Source organism: Boeremia exigua, assembly GCF_020726555.1.
Source record: "Boeremia exigua strain MPI-SDFR-AT-0100 chromosome Unknown C7974scaffold_9, whole genome shotgun sequence".
Lineage (NCBI taxonomy): Eukaryota > Fungi > Ascomycota > Dothideomycetes > Pleosporales > Didymellaceae > Boeremia > Boeremia exigua.
This window is the reverse complement of record NW_025763526.1, coordinates 1,745,590-1,758,514: the sequence shown is the minus strand read 5'-3', so window position 1 is coordinate 1,758,514 and position 12,925 is coordinate 1,745,590. Positions and strand designations below refer to the sequence as shown.

Here is a 12,925-nt window from a genome sequence, read left to right as displayed (position 1 = left end):
GCTGCTACCTGGAGCAATAAACTCGCTGAATCTAGCCGATGCATCTAGCAAGCGACTGATGGCTTCGTTGACACCCATCCAGATCACAACGTGTCTAGCAGCTGCATAAATAGCGCCCATATGGCCAACTTGGTGATTTCTCTCCTTGATGTTACCTTGATCAATGCAAAGGGCGTCAATCCAGTACAGTCGACGGGCAGTAGCGGGATACTGATGGGCATGGCGGGCGGCGTTGAGGAAGGTCCAGATATTCTTCTGGGCGGGAAACTGTTCGCCGTTGATCATAATCTGCTGTATGTCTTTCGCGGAACCCCAAACGTAGGAAAGACACATGTATTCATCATCTCCAACGGTACCGTGCGAAAGTGTGCACTGTATGAGGCCGTCTTCCGAGAGGTCAGGTAGTACTTCGATAAAGCGTACAGATCGTTTGTTGAGGTCCAGTGGAACATCTTTGGAGAACGTAGCGCATGTGATCGCACGATGTGGATTGATGAGCCGTGCCTTTTTGAGTTAGCAAAGAGCCGAAGGAGGAAGCCATTTTGACTTACCAATTTGGTGGCCTGTGTTGGTCTTATGCTTTCCATAACAGATCTTAGCATGGAAGGACTGGGTGGCTGAGTCGTGAAGTGATTTGCAGGTCAGCCTGATCCGCCTGATACCTACAGGTGCGCCAACGCACAGCCCCCTCATTTATGCTGAAGTCTGTTGTTACACATGCTGATGTTTAACTATGATGCCAGAGTTTGCTCAATGCGAATTCTAGTAGTTGCTGCGCGCGTCTTCAGGTGCAAGGCCATGGTCGGGGCGGTGCGGGTGGATCTTCGGCTGCACCAACCTGCCCTTAAAAACGGTGACGTCTTGTCAGCGGTCCATCAACAAAAAGTGCAATCGCGCAGGTGAACGAACGATCCATGCTCCACGCGCCTTAGGGCTGCGCCGCCTCGAATAGCTCCTTTCTTAAACACACGGTTTCCGACCTCACGTCCCTTCCCCAGCAGCGCTCAGTGCAGCGCACGTCCACAATAATTGTCAAGAATCTCCCTCCGCCGCGCATCCCCGCCCCCAAGTTCGCGTCGCAAAGAACCATAGGAAGATGCAACAGGTAGTAGCAGCTTCTCTGCCAATCCTCAAAGGACATACAGACAGTCCTCCTGAACTTGTTACATGCGGATACGGTCAATAACAAACATTGTGAAGCGCTCCAATAAAGTACCGCGCCGCGCAAAGAAGAGGAGCTGCGCAAGCGCTGCTTCAACGACAAGGCGGATGATGCCGACACGACGTTTGAGTAGATGACTTCAAGCATATTCTCGCTTGTGTCGCTTGAGCAGTATATGATGGGCTATGTTGCACATATGGAGGTATGTAGAGCTCAAATTACACGCGTTATTTCGCCACGCAATGCGGACACCGATCGCTGGTTTCACGACTTCGCAATCACACCAGGTATCTCGGTCCTTGGCATTGGGGTCAGAATTCTCCAGCGACTTGCTTGTGAAGCTTTTCCTGATCAAGTGATGAAACGACTGTCAATGTAAACTGAGTTTTCTTGGTTTGACCTTCAGTCCTTTTGAGAGCTAAGTATCAACGCTCCATTCCTCCGCCTCTCCCACCGCTGGTTGTTGTAGTCGAAGGTTACCACATCAAAGTCAACGTGAGCGCTTCTTTCTTGCCAGAGTAACTTCGCCTCCTCGGGTTCCTCCCATTGCACCTGCTCGTACGGACATTGGAATACCCACTCGGTCCGCGCACGATCAATGTTCGTCAGGTCAATGCCGGGCTTGTGTTTGAACCAGTAAGGCTTGACAAATGTCGAAGCAAACTTTGCTTGATCTGACGCTCGGAAGTAGAAACCCCAGCCTTCATATTCCTCGAACTCTTTGTTAAAGGTACCGCGGGAAGACTTCTTCTGATGCATTGCGTTAAACTCCAAGTCGAAATACTCAAGCTTTGGCATTTGCGCTGCAGCATGAGAAACACTGAGTGCGAGTTCGTCGAATAGCTTCGGCTTGGGCCGCGTTCGGAAGCATCGCATTGGCATCAAACCCGCACGCGTGTATAGTAGATCTTCGGCGGTTTGCTCCTCAGGGTCCCAATTCCCTCGTGCGCCATAAAAGTTTCCATCGAGGCTCGGATAGTCCTCGTCGCTGCGAAACCAGTATTCGCCTGTGGCCATTTCGAAACCTGTAGTGATATCGAATACTTTGAGGTTCGGCCACCTTGATATGCACGTATTATTGGTCGGAGTATTCATATCCCAAAAAAGAGACACAGTGATATAGCTGACACGTAGAGTCAATGTCGTTAAGCCGGTCGACAAAAAGTGTAAAGATCTCGACAGTGTGTCTGTGTTTCTGATGAGGAAGTTTTGTGGCTGGACCTCGTGGTTTTCAATCGTGGCATATTCAAGACTCAGATGCATAGTCTTAAGTGGTGCAGGCAATGTCGATATTTGACAAGCGAGAGCTGAAGTAGTCAGCAAACTTGTGGATCGTTGAAAGCCGATGCAGGGAACCTACCAGCACGAAGGTATTTCCTGAGTAACGGCCACTTCTGTTCCCAATCAAAACTATCGAAGTCCAGCAATTCGAGTGCAGGCAAGGTGTTCGCAATGTGGCTCGACACAATCGCTGGCCACAAGTCCATCTGCTCGTTGATGGTTTCCCGAACCCGCAGAGCTCTTACAGACGGTAATGATGGTAAAGCAGGCAAATTCGCTAACCAAAGCGATGAGCTGTCTCTAAAGCATTCTGCCCCTGCTTCGCAGAACTCTGGCCCGAGGAATTCGTAAAGAGAGTTGCCGTTCACATGAAATTGGATCTTGGTAGCACGTAAGTCGTCTCCCCATTCTTTCAGGTGATCCCAAATTGCCTTGACCTCCTGAAAGAACCGCCCATGCTCTTCTTGGAAAGCAACAAACCGTAAATGAAGCGGTTGACCCTCATCTTCGCTCTCCTGAAGGTCTACACCAGACTTCAAGAAGATGTCTTCGTCAACCTCGTGGGTTTGAGTGGTGCCAGGGCAGATTGTAAGCTCTAGATCATTGGGGTGTCCATCACTGGCGCCTGCAAATGTTTGATCCATCGTGTCTTGTTCTTGATTTTGCTTTTCATCATCTTCCCTTTCTTGTCCCTCTTCCGTTTCGCTCTCTTCACCTTTGGCTTCGTGTTTTCGATTCGTCTCTGTCTTCTCGTCCATCGCAGAAGGACAGGCGAAGTACCCCTCAAAGATGATTTCGAGAGAATTAAGTAGTCTCCTACGACCTGAACTCGCACGGAAAGCTGAGTGAAAGAGCTCAAGGTCTGATGGCCTCAGATCGACACATTTCCATATGTGACTTTCCACCACAACTTGCCAGTTGCGATTGATCGCAGCTAATGGAGCAAGTTTCCATGGGGGCTCTACTTCGTATTCAGCGATGATCGCGTGTATTATTTCGTTGGGTAAGTTGACCATAATGATTGACAATTTCCGACGATTGAAAAACTGACGTTTAAGTACAGCAAGCAGCGGGCCTCATGGAGAGTAGGACACGTCAAGCGCTTGAGAGGGCAGCCCCACTGGTCAGTAAGCGAAAGCGGGGCACGATGCGGTGGATATCTTGGACAGGGGCCGGACATTCTGCTGCTGCGCCGCCGCGCACCTGCCTGCTAGCACTTCTTAAACGGAGTTGGACTACAGCCCTGAAGGATGAAGCATTTAATTTCTCCGGTAGGAAACTCCAATAAAGGATCGTAGAAACGAGAACATGCTACTGAGCATTACTTTCGTCCACGATGCTCGGCGGTGGTTGCATGTACGCTACCCGTGACATCGGACTGCACAAGGCGCACCCCAGAACGAGCATCTGTCTGGGAGACTCCCTTAAGTATCCGGCTGTATCGCTATATCTTCAATATCAACGCTCCCATACATTCATTTTTGCAGTATCACTACTCAATCGTTTATATATTTTACCAATCCATTGCGACCTGCTGGTACGGGCCACAAAACGAATTTCGATATTACTCTCTTCCACTCTCCAAGCTTAGTAGCAAAGTACCATGCTTTTATTCCAAATCTTCATCTGGTCTTGGATGATCATCCTGCGCGATGGGGTGACTGCACTCCCAGCTGCGGTATCACTTACTAAGCACAACATTGACTCCGCTGGCCTCGGGACCACTATTGACCATATCAACCGAAGAGAAAATATCATTCAGCATCTTAGCAACATTCTAGAACGGACTCCACCGAAGAAAGACACGGGTAGCGGCCGGAATAGTCCTACTCAAGATTCTCCCAAACAGGACAAGGGCAAAGGCAAAGCGGATCCCCAGACACCAGCAAGCCCCAAAGGCAAAGGGAAAATTGACACTATTTACAAACTAGGGGAGTGCGGAAAAGAGGTGGAAGGGACACTGATAAAGAACGTAGACAAGTCTGGCAACACGCCCGCAAGGAAAATAAAGACGCCCAAACAGCCAACAACACCCAAGCCACCAAAGTCCTATGACGACGGTGAAGATGGCGACGGATTGGATAAGGCCCCATTGGATCGGGCATCGGGGACGAAAAAGATGCAGATGTGTAAAAATAAGGGTACGATCCTTCTTCCCTTGCTTCTGAGTATCATGCAGTACAAAAATGCTAACCGAACGTAGTCGATTTGCCATTCCCCACATACCCTAGCAGCGGCGATGTTATAGAGAAGGTCGACAAATGGAAAGGTTTGCTCAATGCGTACAACGTTGCACTAGAGGATCCTTGCGACAACGATTACGACTTCAAGAAACTACCATTTCCTAGCACAAAGGTTGATGGCGTATACACTCCAATCAAAGACTCCAAGAATAGAAAAGAGTATAGCAAAGATATTTGGCAAACAGAACACGTTATGGATGCTCAGATTCTGAAGAGATTCTTCCAGGAGCAGTTCGAAGGTGTTGACAAGCCGAAAGTAGAGAAAGCGAAGATTGACAGGTCCGAGATACCAAAAGAGTGGATATCAAGCATCAAAGGAAAAGCCGCAAAGCAGGACCAATGCGATTATCTCGAGCAGTTCTGGAATAAGAGGTGGGGTGGAATAGGCAATCCGGATCCTAGAGGCAACGCTAGTAAGTCCGATCCACGCTGGTTAATTTTCTCAGTATGGAGATGACATTTCAATTCAGCATGCGCGCAAATATCTACTCATAGGCGTTGTGTACTTTTTTGCTTATCATATTCCAGCATCAAGCGGCACGTGCTAACACAAGCAGTGAAATACCTACTCTCTGAATTCCCTGGCGAAACCAAATATTTGAAGGAAATGCTGCTCCTACCAGGCCGGCTTAATAACAAAAAGAGCCAACTATTTGGCATCAAGGGTCACAATGTGATTGCGTTGAGAAAGTTCACCAGCATGCCTCTTCATCAGAAGATTGATGAGCTTAGAGAAGTTGTACTGCTGATTGCTGTAAGTGTACTTAAGATGCTTATATACGCTGAAGCTCATGACTTTAAGTACTTGAATGAACCAGAATTCAGAAAGCATTGGAAAGCCGTTGCCTTACGACTTCGGGATCGGCTAGAAGAGATCGAAGCTAGTGGAAGTAACGGATACATGCGAAAAACTGACGACTATTGGTTTAAGCAAAAGGCAGACAGTACCTTGAAAGATGGCACCAATGAGAGGTACGAGCCTGTTGGACTAGCCAAGAAATGGGTGCTATTCATCAACAACTTTGTTGATGACCGTACTACACGGATGCAAAGTCTGCTAGTGAAGCTTCACTGGGAGCTTGAAACAGAGTGGCAAGACGCAAAGACATACGTAGATCTTCCGAAAGATGAAGGTTCTAAACTTGGAACCAGAATGGCAGTACTGGCAAAGCATATCCAAGACAAGGTCGACATCAAAAAATTGAGGATCGACTCGACTTCGACACCTAGTACCCCAGTCCCTGGAACCCCAGACATAAGCGATGACGAGGACAGCTCAGACGGAGTACCGGACGACACACCTTCAAAGCCGCCAACCTTCGTTGTTCCTATCAGACCAAAGCCTACGCCAACACCTATTTAGAACGCTCCAGACGTGAGCAAATCAAGTTTTTGAACTAGTCAAGTATACTTAATATTAGTATAAAATATAGAAATGTCTCATTGCTTTGATAATCGCCTGCGATAGAGGGCTAGTTTCTTCAGAATGCGGCATCGAGCGGTTCGCCTTCCAGTGTTAACACCTGTGATCCAGCAGAGAGTCGGCTAGGATGTTATCTGATGACCTGGCGGCTTCAAAGCACTACCAACGCTTGTAGCTAGTATTTGTAACCCTTTTACGACGTTCGATTGTCACTTAGACATCGTCTCTAGATCTAATTCCTGTGTAGGTAAGGTTACTAGGCATTCAAACTCACACTCTCAAGATGACAAACGTGTTGTTCAGGATAGATCAATGAATGACGTAGATGTCACTGCGCATGCTCCGATTTCTCTGTTCTGTTCCAACATTGGTTAGCTGACATTGGTCGTGTTCGTTTGGGGAAGATTGGATAGAGCGATACTGACTCATCCTATCATCCCTGAGACGCAGTGATTGAATGGGAACTACATTGCAGCTTGCGGGATTTGACTCTTAATATCCCACTGGTTGCTATAATTCATCTCTAAACTTGCCTTGATGGCTATGAAAATATTGCTTGGAGGCTGTATCATCGCGGATTTTCTTCATGATCCAAGTACGCTGCCTTTTTTATCTAGTACATTGCCTTACAATCATATACATGTATAAATATGACGAAGCTATCATGCCCTGGCTAGGCCATATTGTATCGGAAGAGATCTAATTACTTTCTCCTATCCTGCTTCGATCGGTTAGACCACAACCTGGACTTGCTGTTATCGGATGAATTTAGAGCCCTGATTACAGCCGAGATAACACCTTATGTATTTGATTGAGTGCAGACACCGCATATCGCGTTTCAGCCGCCAAGCCCTGTGTCAACCTTATTCGCCGATTTGGGGGCCAAAACAGCCTCACGTAATCTCGTCGGCATACTGCAGATAAGATTCTTGAATTCTTTCAGTTTCGTTTACCGAATCATTTTCTTAGCATAAGCTTAGCACCAGCAAGCTTCTATTCCAGGTCTTGCGTTTCGACTTGGCATGCAGTTTGCGCCTGCCCATTGTCTAGAAAGGTTGTGATGAGACGCACAGTTGGCACTGATTGAAATCAAGCTTCTGTATTGACGTTCAGCTGCTAGCTGACGCCTTGGGGGCCATATCTCAACCCTGTAATGCAGTGTAATCCACATTCCTTTTAGTGGACCGACTCTCGTGCACGCCTTTGGATTCGACGCCCTGTAGATGTGTTGGTCCCTATTCATGCGATCTTTGAGTCTCTTAGCGATAACAGTGTTGGTATTTTGAGGTTATCGCGTGCTGTGACTGCCTTTGTGGCTGCATGCATCAAGCCAAAGGCATGCCAGCCACATAAGCCATCCAACTTTGCCAGAGATTGAGCACCCTCAACCCGGGACATAAAGCTGAAGCAACGCACCCACAATAAACCGTTCAACAGTACTCTCTATCTAAGCTGCAAGGCTTGCAGTCTTGACAGATTCTGCCTCGCCCACTTTCCCGTCAGACTTCTCGCGCTTTCTTGGGTTCACCAATATGAGCCACGAAGCTCATCACCATGAGGAAAGAAGCCCTCTCAGTTTCTTCGCCACTCCTCTCCATGAGATTCCCTCCCCAGCTCATCATTACAGCAATGGAGGAAACTCTGATACCGACGTCGAACAACAACACAAGACTACTGCACATGCACATGCACTCGATGCCTCTCAACCCAACTTTGAGAACATGGACTGCTCACTACACGAGAGTCCGGCGTTCCATCGCCATGCTGAGGCCACCACTGCAGAACTGTTCTACGATTTGTTCTTTGTGGCAAATCTGACCACCTTCACATCCATGCTCGAGATCAACGATCGTCATTCGTTGACTGCATACATCGGCTTCTTCAGTCTACTGTGGCTCACCTGGTACCAAGTGTCACTTTACGACGTGCGCTTCAGCGCCGACTCCGTCTTCGAGCGCACTGCGAAAGCCATCCACTTCGGCGTCATGGTTGGTTTCGCTGTCATCGGTCCTCAGTGGAAACCTGGTCAAGCACAATCAGACTACAAGATTTACAAGGCTTTTGGGTTGATTTTGATGGTCTCACGTCTGACCTTGTTTACTCAGTATGGTGTCACTCTGTGCTACACAAAGAAATTCAAGACGACTGTGCTTCCCATCTTGTTAGTCATGGCTTCAACACTAGTCGCCGCTATTTTGTACGGCGCCCTAACCCCTATCTTCCCCAATGAGACGATCGAAGAGACGTACTCTAATGCTTACATTGCGTGGTACATCATCGCCATCTCGGAAACCATCCTTACTGTTGCAGTTTCCTGCTACTGGGATGTTATCTCGTTTGTCGGCACACATATGGTACAGCGGATGTCCCTCCTGTCCCTGATAATTCTTGGAGAAGGCATCATCGTTGTCTGCAAGTCAATCTCGAAGATCGTGAAAAACGAGTTCCTCTGGTCGGCAGCTGTCGTGGGCCAGATCATCGCGGCGGTACTTATTATCTACTGGTACTACCAGTTGTACTTCGACCGTATGCAGGAAGAACATTTTGGGAGTATCAAGCAACAGATGTGGTCGATCTTGCATTTCCCGCTCCACCTTGTCTTGGTACTTGTCTTGCAAGGAGTATCGCTACTCATCATCTGGCGACAGGCGGTGGAAGCAATGAACGCCTGGGTCACAGACTTTGCACCAGCGATTCAATGGCTCGCAGCCGTTGTCGAAAACGTGGAAAATGCTTCAACTTTCCCGGAAGGCACATATTTCGGATCGTGGGCAGCAGCCTACGGCGAGAACAAAACGGTCGGATGGATCTTCGCATCCTTTGCTAATGAAACCTCCTACAACCATGTTTATCTATATGTTCCGAAAGGTGTTGATGCGTCCAAGGAAATCGAGGCTGTGGCGACGGCTACCTACGATCTTTGGGAGGGTATTAACAACGTGCTTGATGATCCCAACAATATCACAGCCTACGATCTGCCTACGGATTTAACAACATAACCATTTCGACTCTCAAGACTTTGTTTGATAGTTTCAGTGTCACTGTGGCCAAGAGCAAAAGCAAGACGAGCAGCAAATCGTTGCCAGACTTTGAGACAGTGAGCAACCAGTACTACGCCATCTTCGACCTGGTCATGACTTATACTTTCATCGCTGTAGGTTCACCCTCCTCAGCTGTTCTACTCATACTGACATAAACCAGGGCGGTCTCGCACTCATTCTCATCACAGCTCTTGGCGTCCTCTCCCTTCCTAAACACGAACGCCGCCTCTCGATCTACATACGATCGGCTATCTGCGCCGCCTTTGGGGTCGCACTTTGCTGCTTATCAGCGATTCGGTACAACGATGGCCAAATGATTGTATGGTTGGGCAGTGCGTGGATGATCCCGACCATCTGTCTTGTGCTGTGTGTATGTGTCATCATTACACATGTAAGACTTTACAAAAAGAAGACCCATTAGTTCGAAGTTGATGCGCTTTTGAACTGCTGAGTCTGCCCAAGGGTAATCTGCGTTGTGAATTCCGATTAAGGAAGGTGTGAACTCTAAAGATAGAGCTCTGGCTCGTTGCTGTGTCGATCGTTGTCGTACCTAATAGTAAGAAGATAGATAGTATTGAATAATGAGATAGTAGAAAATAGCATGCAATTGCGTATGTGCACATCCTCAGCGCGCACTTCAGTTACTGCACGTTAGAAGAATCTTGCTAGGACACCTGAAAATTCTAATCCACTGCTGTGGCTTTATTTTCTTATGCTTTAGGTCACACTCTCTACTCATAGTCAAAACTCGATGACGGCATTAGACAAAACTTCTTTTTGCTTTAGATGTAACTTTAGCTTCCTAGGAGCATCCTACATTGCTGGATGCTATGATAGTTCTGCGAAGGTGGGACGGCTTGGAGGTGGTATTCCAAAAGCTCTTGAGCAGTGGCTCGTCGAGCGCTGGCTCTACATCATTCTGATGTCCGTCGCCATAGGCGCCATCATTGGCTTGAGCAGCATGTTCGTCATTTATTATCTTATAAGTTCGGGTTGAGGCAACGATGACTCGACTCGAAGAGCCTTCTACTCTGGCCAGCCGCTATAAGTGTAAGTCACACTGTTCTCTTTCCGTCGCATGAATGCATGAATCATAGTCGTGGTTCACAGAGGATCAATCGTGCAACAAATAATGCACGCGTACGGCGCATTGGTGCGCCCGAGGATTTCCCAGGAAAAATAGAGTTTAGGCAGCGCACTGGAGATATCGTGAATACCTAGCATGAGAACAAAAAATTTGTTTTCTCCAGACCAAGTGAACGGGACTTATGACTTCTGCAACGCTGGACAAAATCTGGCCACTCGCACAAATTTCCTCTGGACGCGGAACGTGGACGGAACAAGGTCCTATCATCATCTCCAGAACAGTCCCAAGATCCCTACCCAAGGTTCGTGTCACTGCCTTTGCGGAACAGCGATTTTTTACTCCCAATCGTCTTGAATGTGGGGAACACAGTTGTGAGTGTCTTGAACAGGTCGTTAGACAGTGACGGCAACGCCAAGCACGGCTCGGAGTTTTTGTGATCCGCTCGGCGCATCTGCGGATTCAAAAGATGAAATTGACGTGGGTACTGTACAAGGCATAAGTAGAGGGCATTGGCCCGTGCTCGGGCAAAAGGCACGTTGTCCGATTGGTGACTGTGCGAGTCGTGATCTGTGCTGCCGCTTTGACCAAGCCCTCTACTTAGTTACGCCTTGTACCCGGTCAGGCCGGTTGTGAAGTTGATGTGGTATACATAAAGCCAGACACTACCTAGTGTCTGGTACAGCCCGAAAAACGTTCGCATCTTTCTAGCATCTTTTCCCCCTACCTATAAGCATGCGTCTGATTCTTGGCTTGCTGTTGTTGCAGAGGTGCTCTGCTCAACGTTACTTCTTCTCGCCGGAACAGGATACCGAGTTTGAGGACGTAAGTGCTTTCTGTCTACCTGTCTGAGATTTGCTGCAGGGCACACGAACGCAAAGACACGACTAACCAGGGACACCTCCGTCGTAGCCAGAGTTGCCAGCGCAGTACTCTTTGCAGGCGTCCCAGCTGACACCTCCGGCTGCCTCTTTGACAAGCTCTTTTTGGTTCGCTTCCTACCTGACCACCTTGGACGACCGTCAGTACGTCGTGTTATCACAGGCTTTCGCTCTACCAGACGGTGTTGCCACCTTCCGCGCTTCCATCCTAGACATCGATCATCCAGAGAAGTACTGGTCGTATATCGAGTCTCGCCCTTTGCTCACTGCCTCTCCATCTGTAGATGGAAGACTTATATTCGACGCGGGCGACTTTGCCGTCGAAGGAGTTTCTAAAGACAGCATCTCCGAAATGCTGACCCGTGGGTCGACTTCCGACTTTGCTTACAATCTGACTATCCGAGCAACTAGCCGTGTCATACTCAATGCGGGCACCGGGCACTTCGACTGGGGCACCGGTAACACGACCCAATGGTCACTCCCAAGCTGCGCAACTTCGGGCACCTTGCTGGTTGAAGGCAAAGCGTACGATGTCGACGAAACACGGTCACTTACCTGGTATGATCGCCAGCACGGCATTGGTGGACCAAGCGTGGGCTTCACATGGTTTGGAATACAGTTCCCGAACTCTGAAGTCAAAGCCAGTGTTTGGTTCTCTGACAGCACGGTTCCCAAGGATCAGCACTTGCGCTTCGCAACGGTGCGGACTAAACATGGTCTCGAAATCATCCGCTTTACCATGACCACCTATCCATTGGAGGTGTGGACATCCCCACGCTCCAACAACACCTACTCAAAGCGATGGATGCTCGAATTCAGCAACGGAGACGTTCTGAACATCACCTCCGTTCGCGATGATCAAGAACCCTTCAGAGACGGCGAGTTGGCAGGGCTCTCGGCGTTTGCGTCGGTTGAGGGGTCTTTCTTTGGCCAAAGCGGGGGATTTGCTCTGGTAGACGTTGTGCCTACATCCAATGGCTAATGTCCCAGTTCCAACGTTTTGTGTATGGAACCGCTGCGAGGCACTGTGCTATAACACAAGGGGCACCATGTCTACCTTTGCAGGATGACCTGCCCTCTGAGAAGTCGAATTTGAGGTCTTGAACCCGACAAAGCAGCGATCTAATCAATCTTTGACACTCGATGATTCAATTGATCATACAGCCTGTGAATCTGAGGCCGATCATCATGGCATCTTGCCCGGCGTTTGGGTACTGCGAGCAATAGGCCGCCCACGACGTGAAGTATCCGAAGCCGACACTGATTGAACAGAAGACCTGGCCAACGGCATCCTGCCGGATCCTAGGGCCTTGCAGAGCTGAAGTGCACCACCTTGCAAAGTAAAGCTTTATCCCTTCACTTGCGTTTGGAAGTAAGGTCCTCTGGCCAACCAAGATGATGATCGAGACAGCTGGTGGCTCTATAGTGACATAGATGACACGTCCCGCAAGTCACACGGCCCTGAAAACGCAGAGCTATGTGACAAACTAGTTGAAGATACCCTGACTAGCTGTCTCTTCGAGCAGACCAGTCCCTGAGTATTGAGTGTATGAAGCGACACTGCCATCTGGGTTGAAACTTCTTACACTTATAGGAGTGGTGCCGGCAATGATTACTAACTATAGGTAGAAAGTATTAACAGTCAAAGATAGAGAGAGAGAGAGCAGGTTAAGGATTTATCGTAATGATTATGTCGGGATACAGGCAAGTATAGAGCTGTGTTATAATGCATGTGATACTAGGTAGGATTTAGTATAATTCAATCATGGGACTATTGTGTGTTCTCTAATAGGTATCCCTGTTATAGCGG

The 12,925-nt window shown here is 48.5% G+C and overlaps 5 protein-coding genes across 5 annotated transcripts; 3 read left to right on the top strand and 2 right to left on the bottom strand.

Moving 5' to 3' along the window:
* Positions 1 to 72: 72 nt before the first annotated feature.
* Positions 73 to 811, bottom strand: C7974DRAFT_341031 (heterokaryon incompatibility protein-domain-containing protein; the record flags this gene model as incomplete). The annotated part of the gene is made up of 2 exons (XM_046139269.1): positions 552 to 811; positions 73 to 504 (listed from the first exon to the last, which is right to left on the bottom strand). Coding segments are annotated over exons 1-2 (483 nt in total), but the record flags the coding sequence as incomplete, so codon positions are not given.
* Positions 812 to 1,564: 753 nt separating this feature from the next.
* On the bottom strand, positions 1,565 to 3,201 carry C7974DRAFT_415770 (uncharacterized protein; the record flags this gene model as incomplete). Its single annotated transcript, XM_046143923.1, has 2 exons — positions 1,565 to 2,469; positions 2,523 to 3,201. 2 exons carry the CDS (start codon positions 3,199 to 3,201, stop codon positions 1,565 to 1,567), a joined length of 1,584 nt encoding a protein of 527 aa, XP_045995042.1.
* Positions 3,202 to 3,909: 708 nt separating this feature from the next.
* Positions 3,910 to 6,133, top strand: C7974DRAFT_474255 (uncharacterized protein). The gene is made up of 4 exons (XM_046146593.1): positions 3,910 to 4,584; positions 4,647 to 5,099; positions 5,244 to 5,440; positions 5,489 to 6,133. Exons 1-4 carry the CDS (start codon positions 4,047 to 4,049, stop codon positions 6,047 to 6,049), a joined length of 1,749 nt encoding a protein of 582 aa, XP_045995041.1. The 5' UTR covers positions 3,910 to 4,046; the 3' UTR covers positions 6,050 to 6,133.
* A 1,508-nt stretch (positions 6,134 to 7,641) lies between these two features.
* On the top strand, positions 7,642 to 9,781 carry C7974DRAFT_465143 (uncharacterized protein; the record flags this gene model as incomplete). Its single annotated transcript, XM_046146285.1, has 3 exons — positions 7,642 to 9,048; positions 9,126 to 9,263; positions 9,311 to 9,781. The coding sequence occupies 3 exons, from the start codon at positions 7,642 to 7,644 to the stop codon at positions 9,569 to 9,571; spliced, it is 1,806 nt and encodes a 601-aa protein (XP_045995040.1). The 3' UTR covers positions 9,572 to 9,781.
* A 1,019-nt stretch (positions 9,782 to 10,800) lies between these two features.
* On the top strand, positions 10,801 to 12,355 carry C7974DRAFT_399987 (uncharacterized protein). Its single transcript, XM_046142463.1, has 2 exons — positions 10,801 to 11,059; positions 11,147 to 12,355. Exons 1-2 carry the CDS (start codon positions 10,970 to 10,972, stop codon positions 12,095 to 12,097), a joined length of 1,041 nt encoding a protein of 346 aa, XP_045995039.1. The 5' UTR covers positions 10,801 to 10,969; the 3' UTR covers positions 12,098 to 12,355.
* Positions 12,356 to 12,925: the final 570 nt, after the last annotated feature.

What these genes read in the sequence shown, in the direction of transcription:
- C7974DRAFT_474255 (XM_046146593.1), top strand. Translation starts at nt 4,047, where the DNA reads ATGCTTTTATTCCAAATCTTCATCTGGTCTTGGATGATCATCCTGCGC. An exon ending in GCAGATGTGTAAAAATAAGG is followed by an intron (nt 4,585 to 4,646) that starts GTACGATCCTTC and finishes AACCGAACGTAG; the next exon opens with TCGATTTGCCATTCCCCACA. An exon ending in AAGTTGTACTGCTGATTGCT is followed by an intron (nt 5,441 to 5,488) that starts GTAAGTGTACTT and finishes CATGACTTTAAG; the next exon opens with TACTTGAATGAACCAGAATT.
- C7974DRAFT_399987 (XM_046142463.1), top strand. Translation starts at nt 10,970, where the DNA reads ATGCGTCTGATTCTTGGCTTGCTGTTGTTGCAGAGGTGCTCTGCTCAA. An exon ending in AGGATACCGAGTTTGAGGAC is followed by an intron (nt 11,060 to 11,146) that starts GTAAGTGCTTTC and finishes CCTCCGTCGTAG; the next exon opens with CCAGAGTTGCCAGCGCAGTA.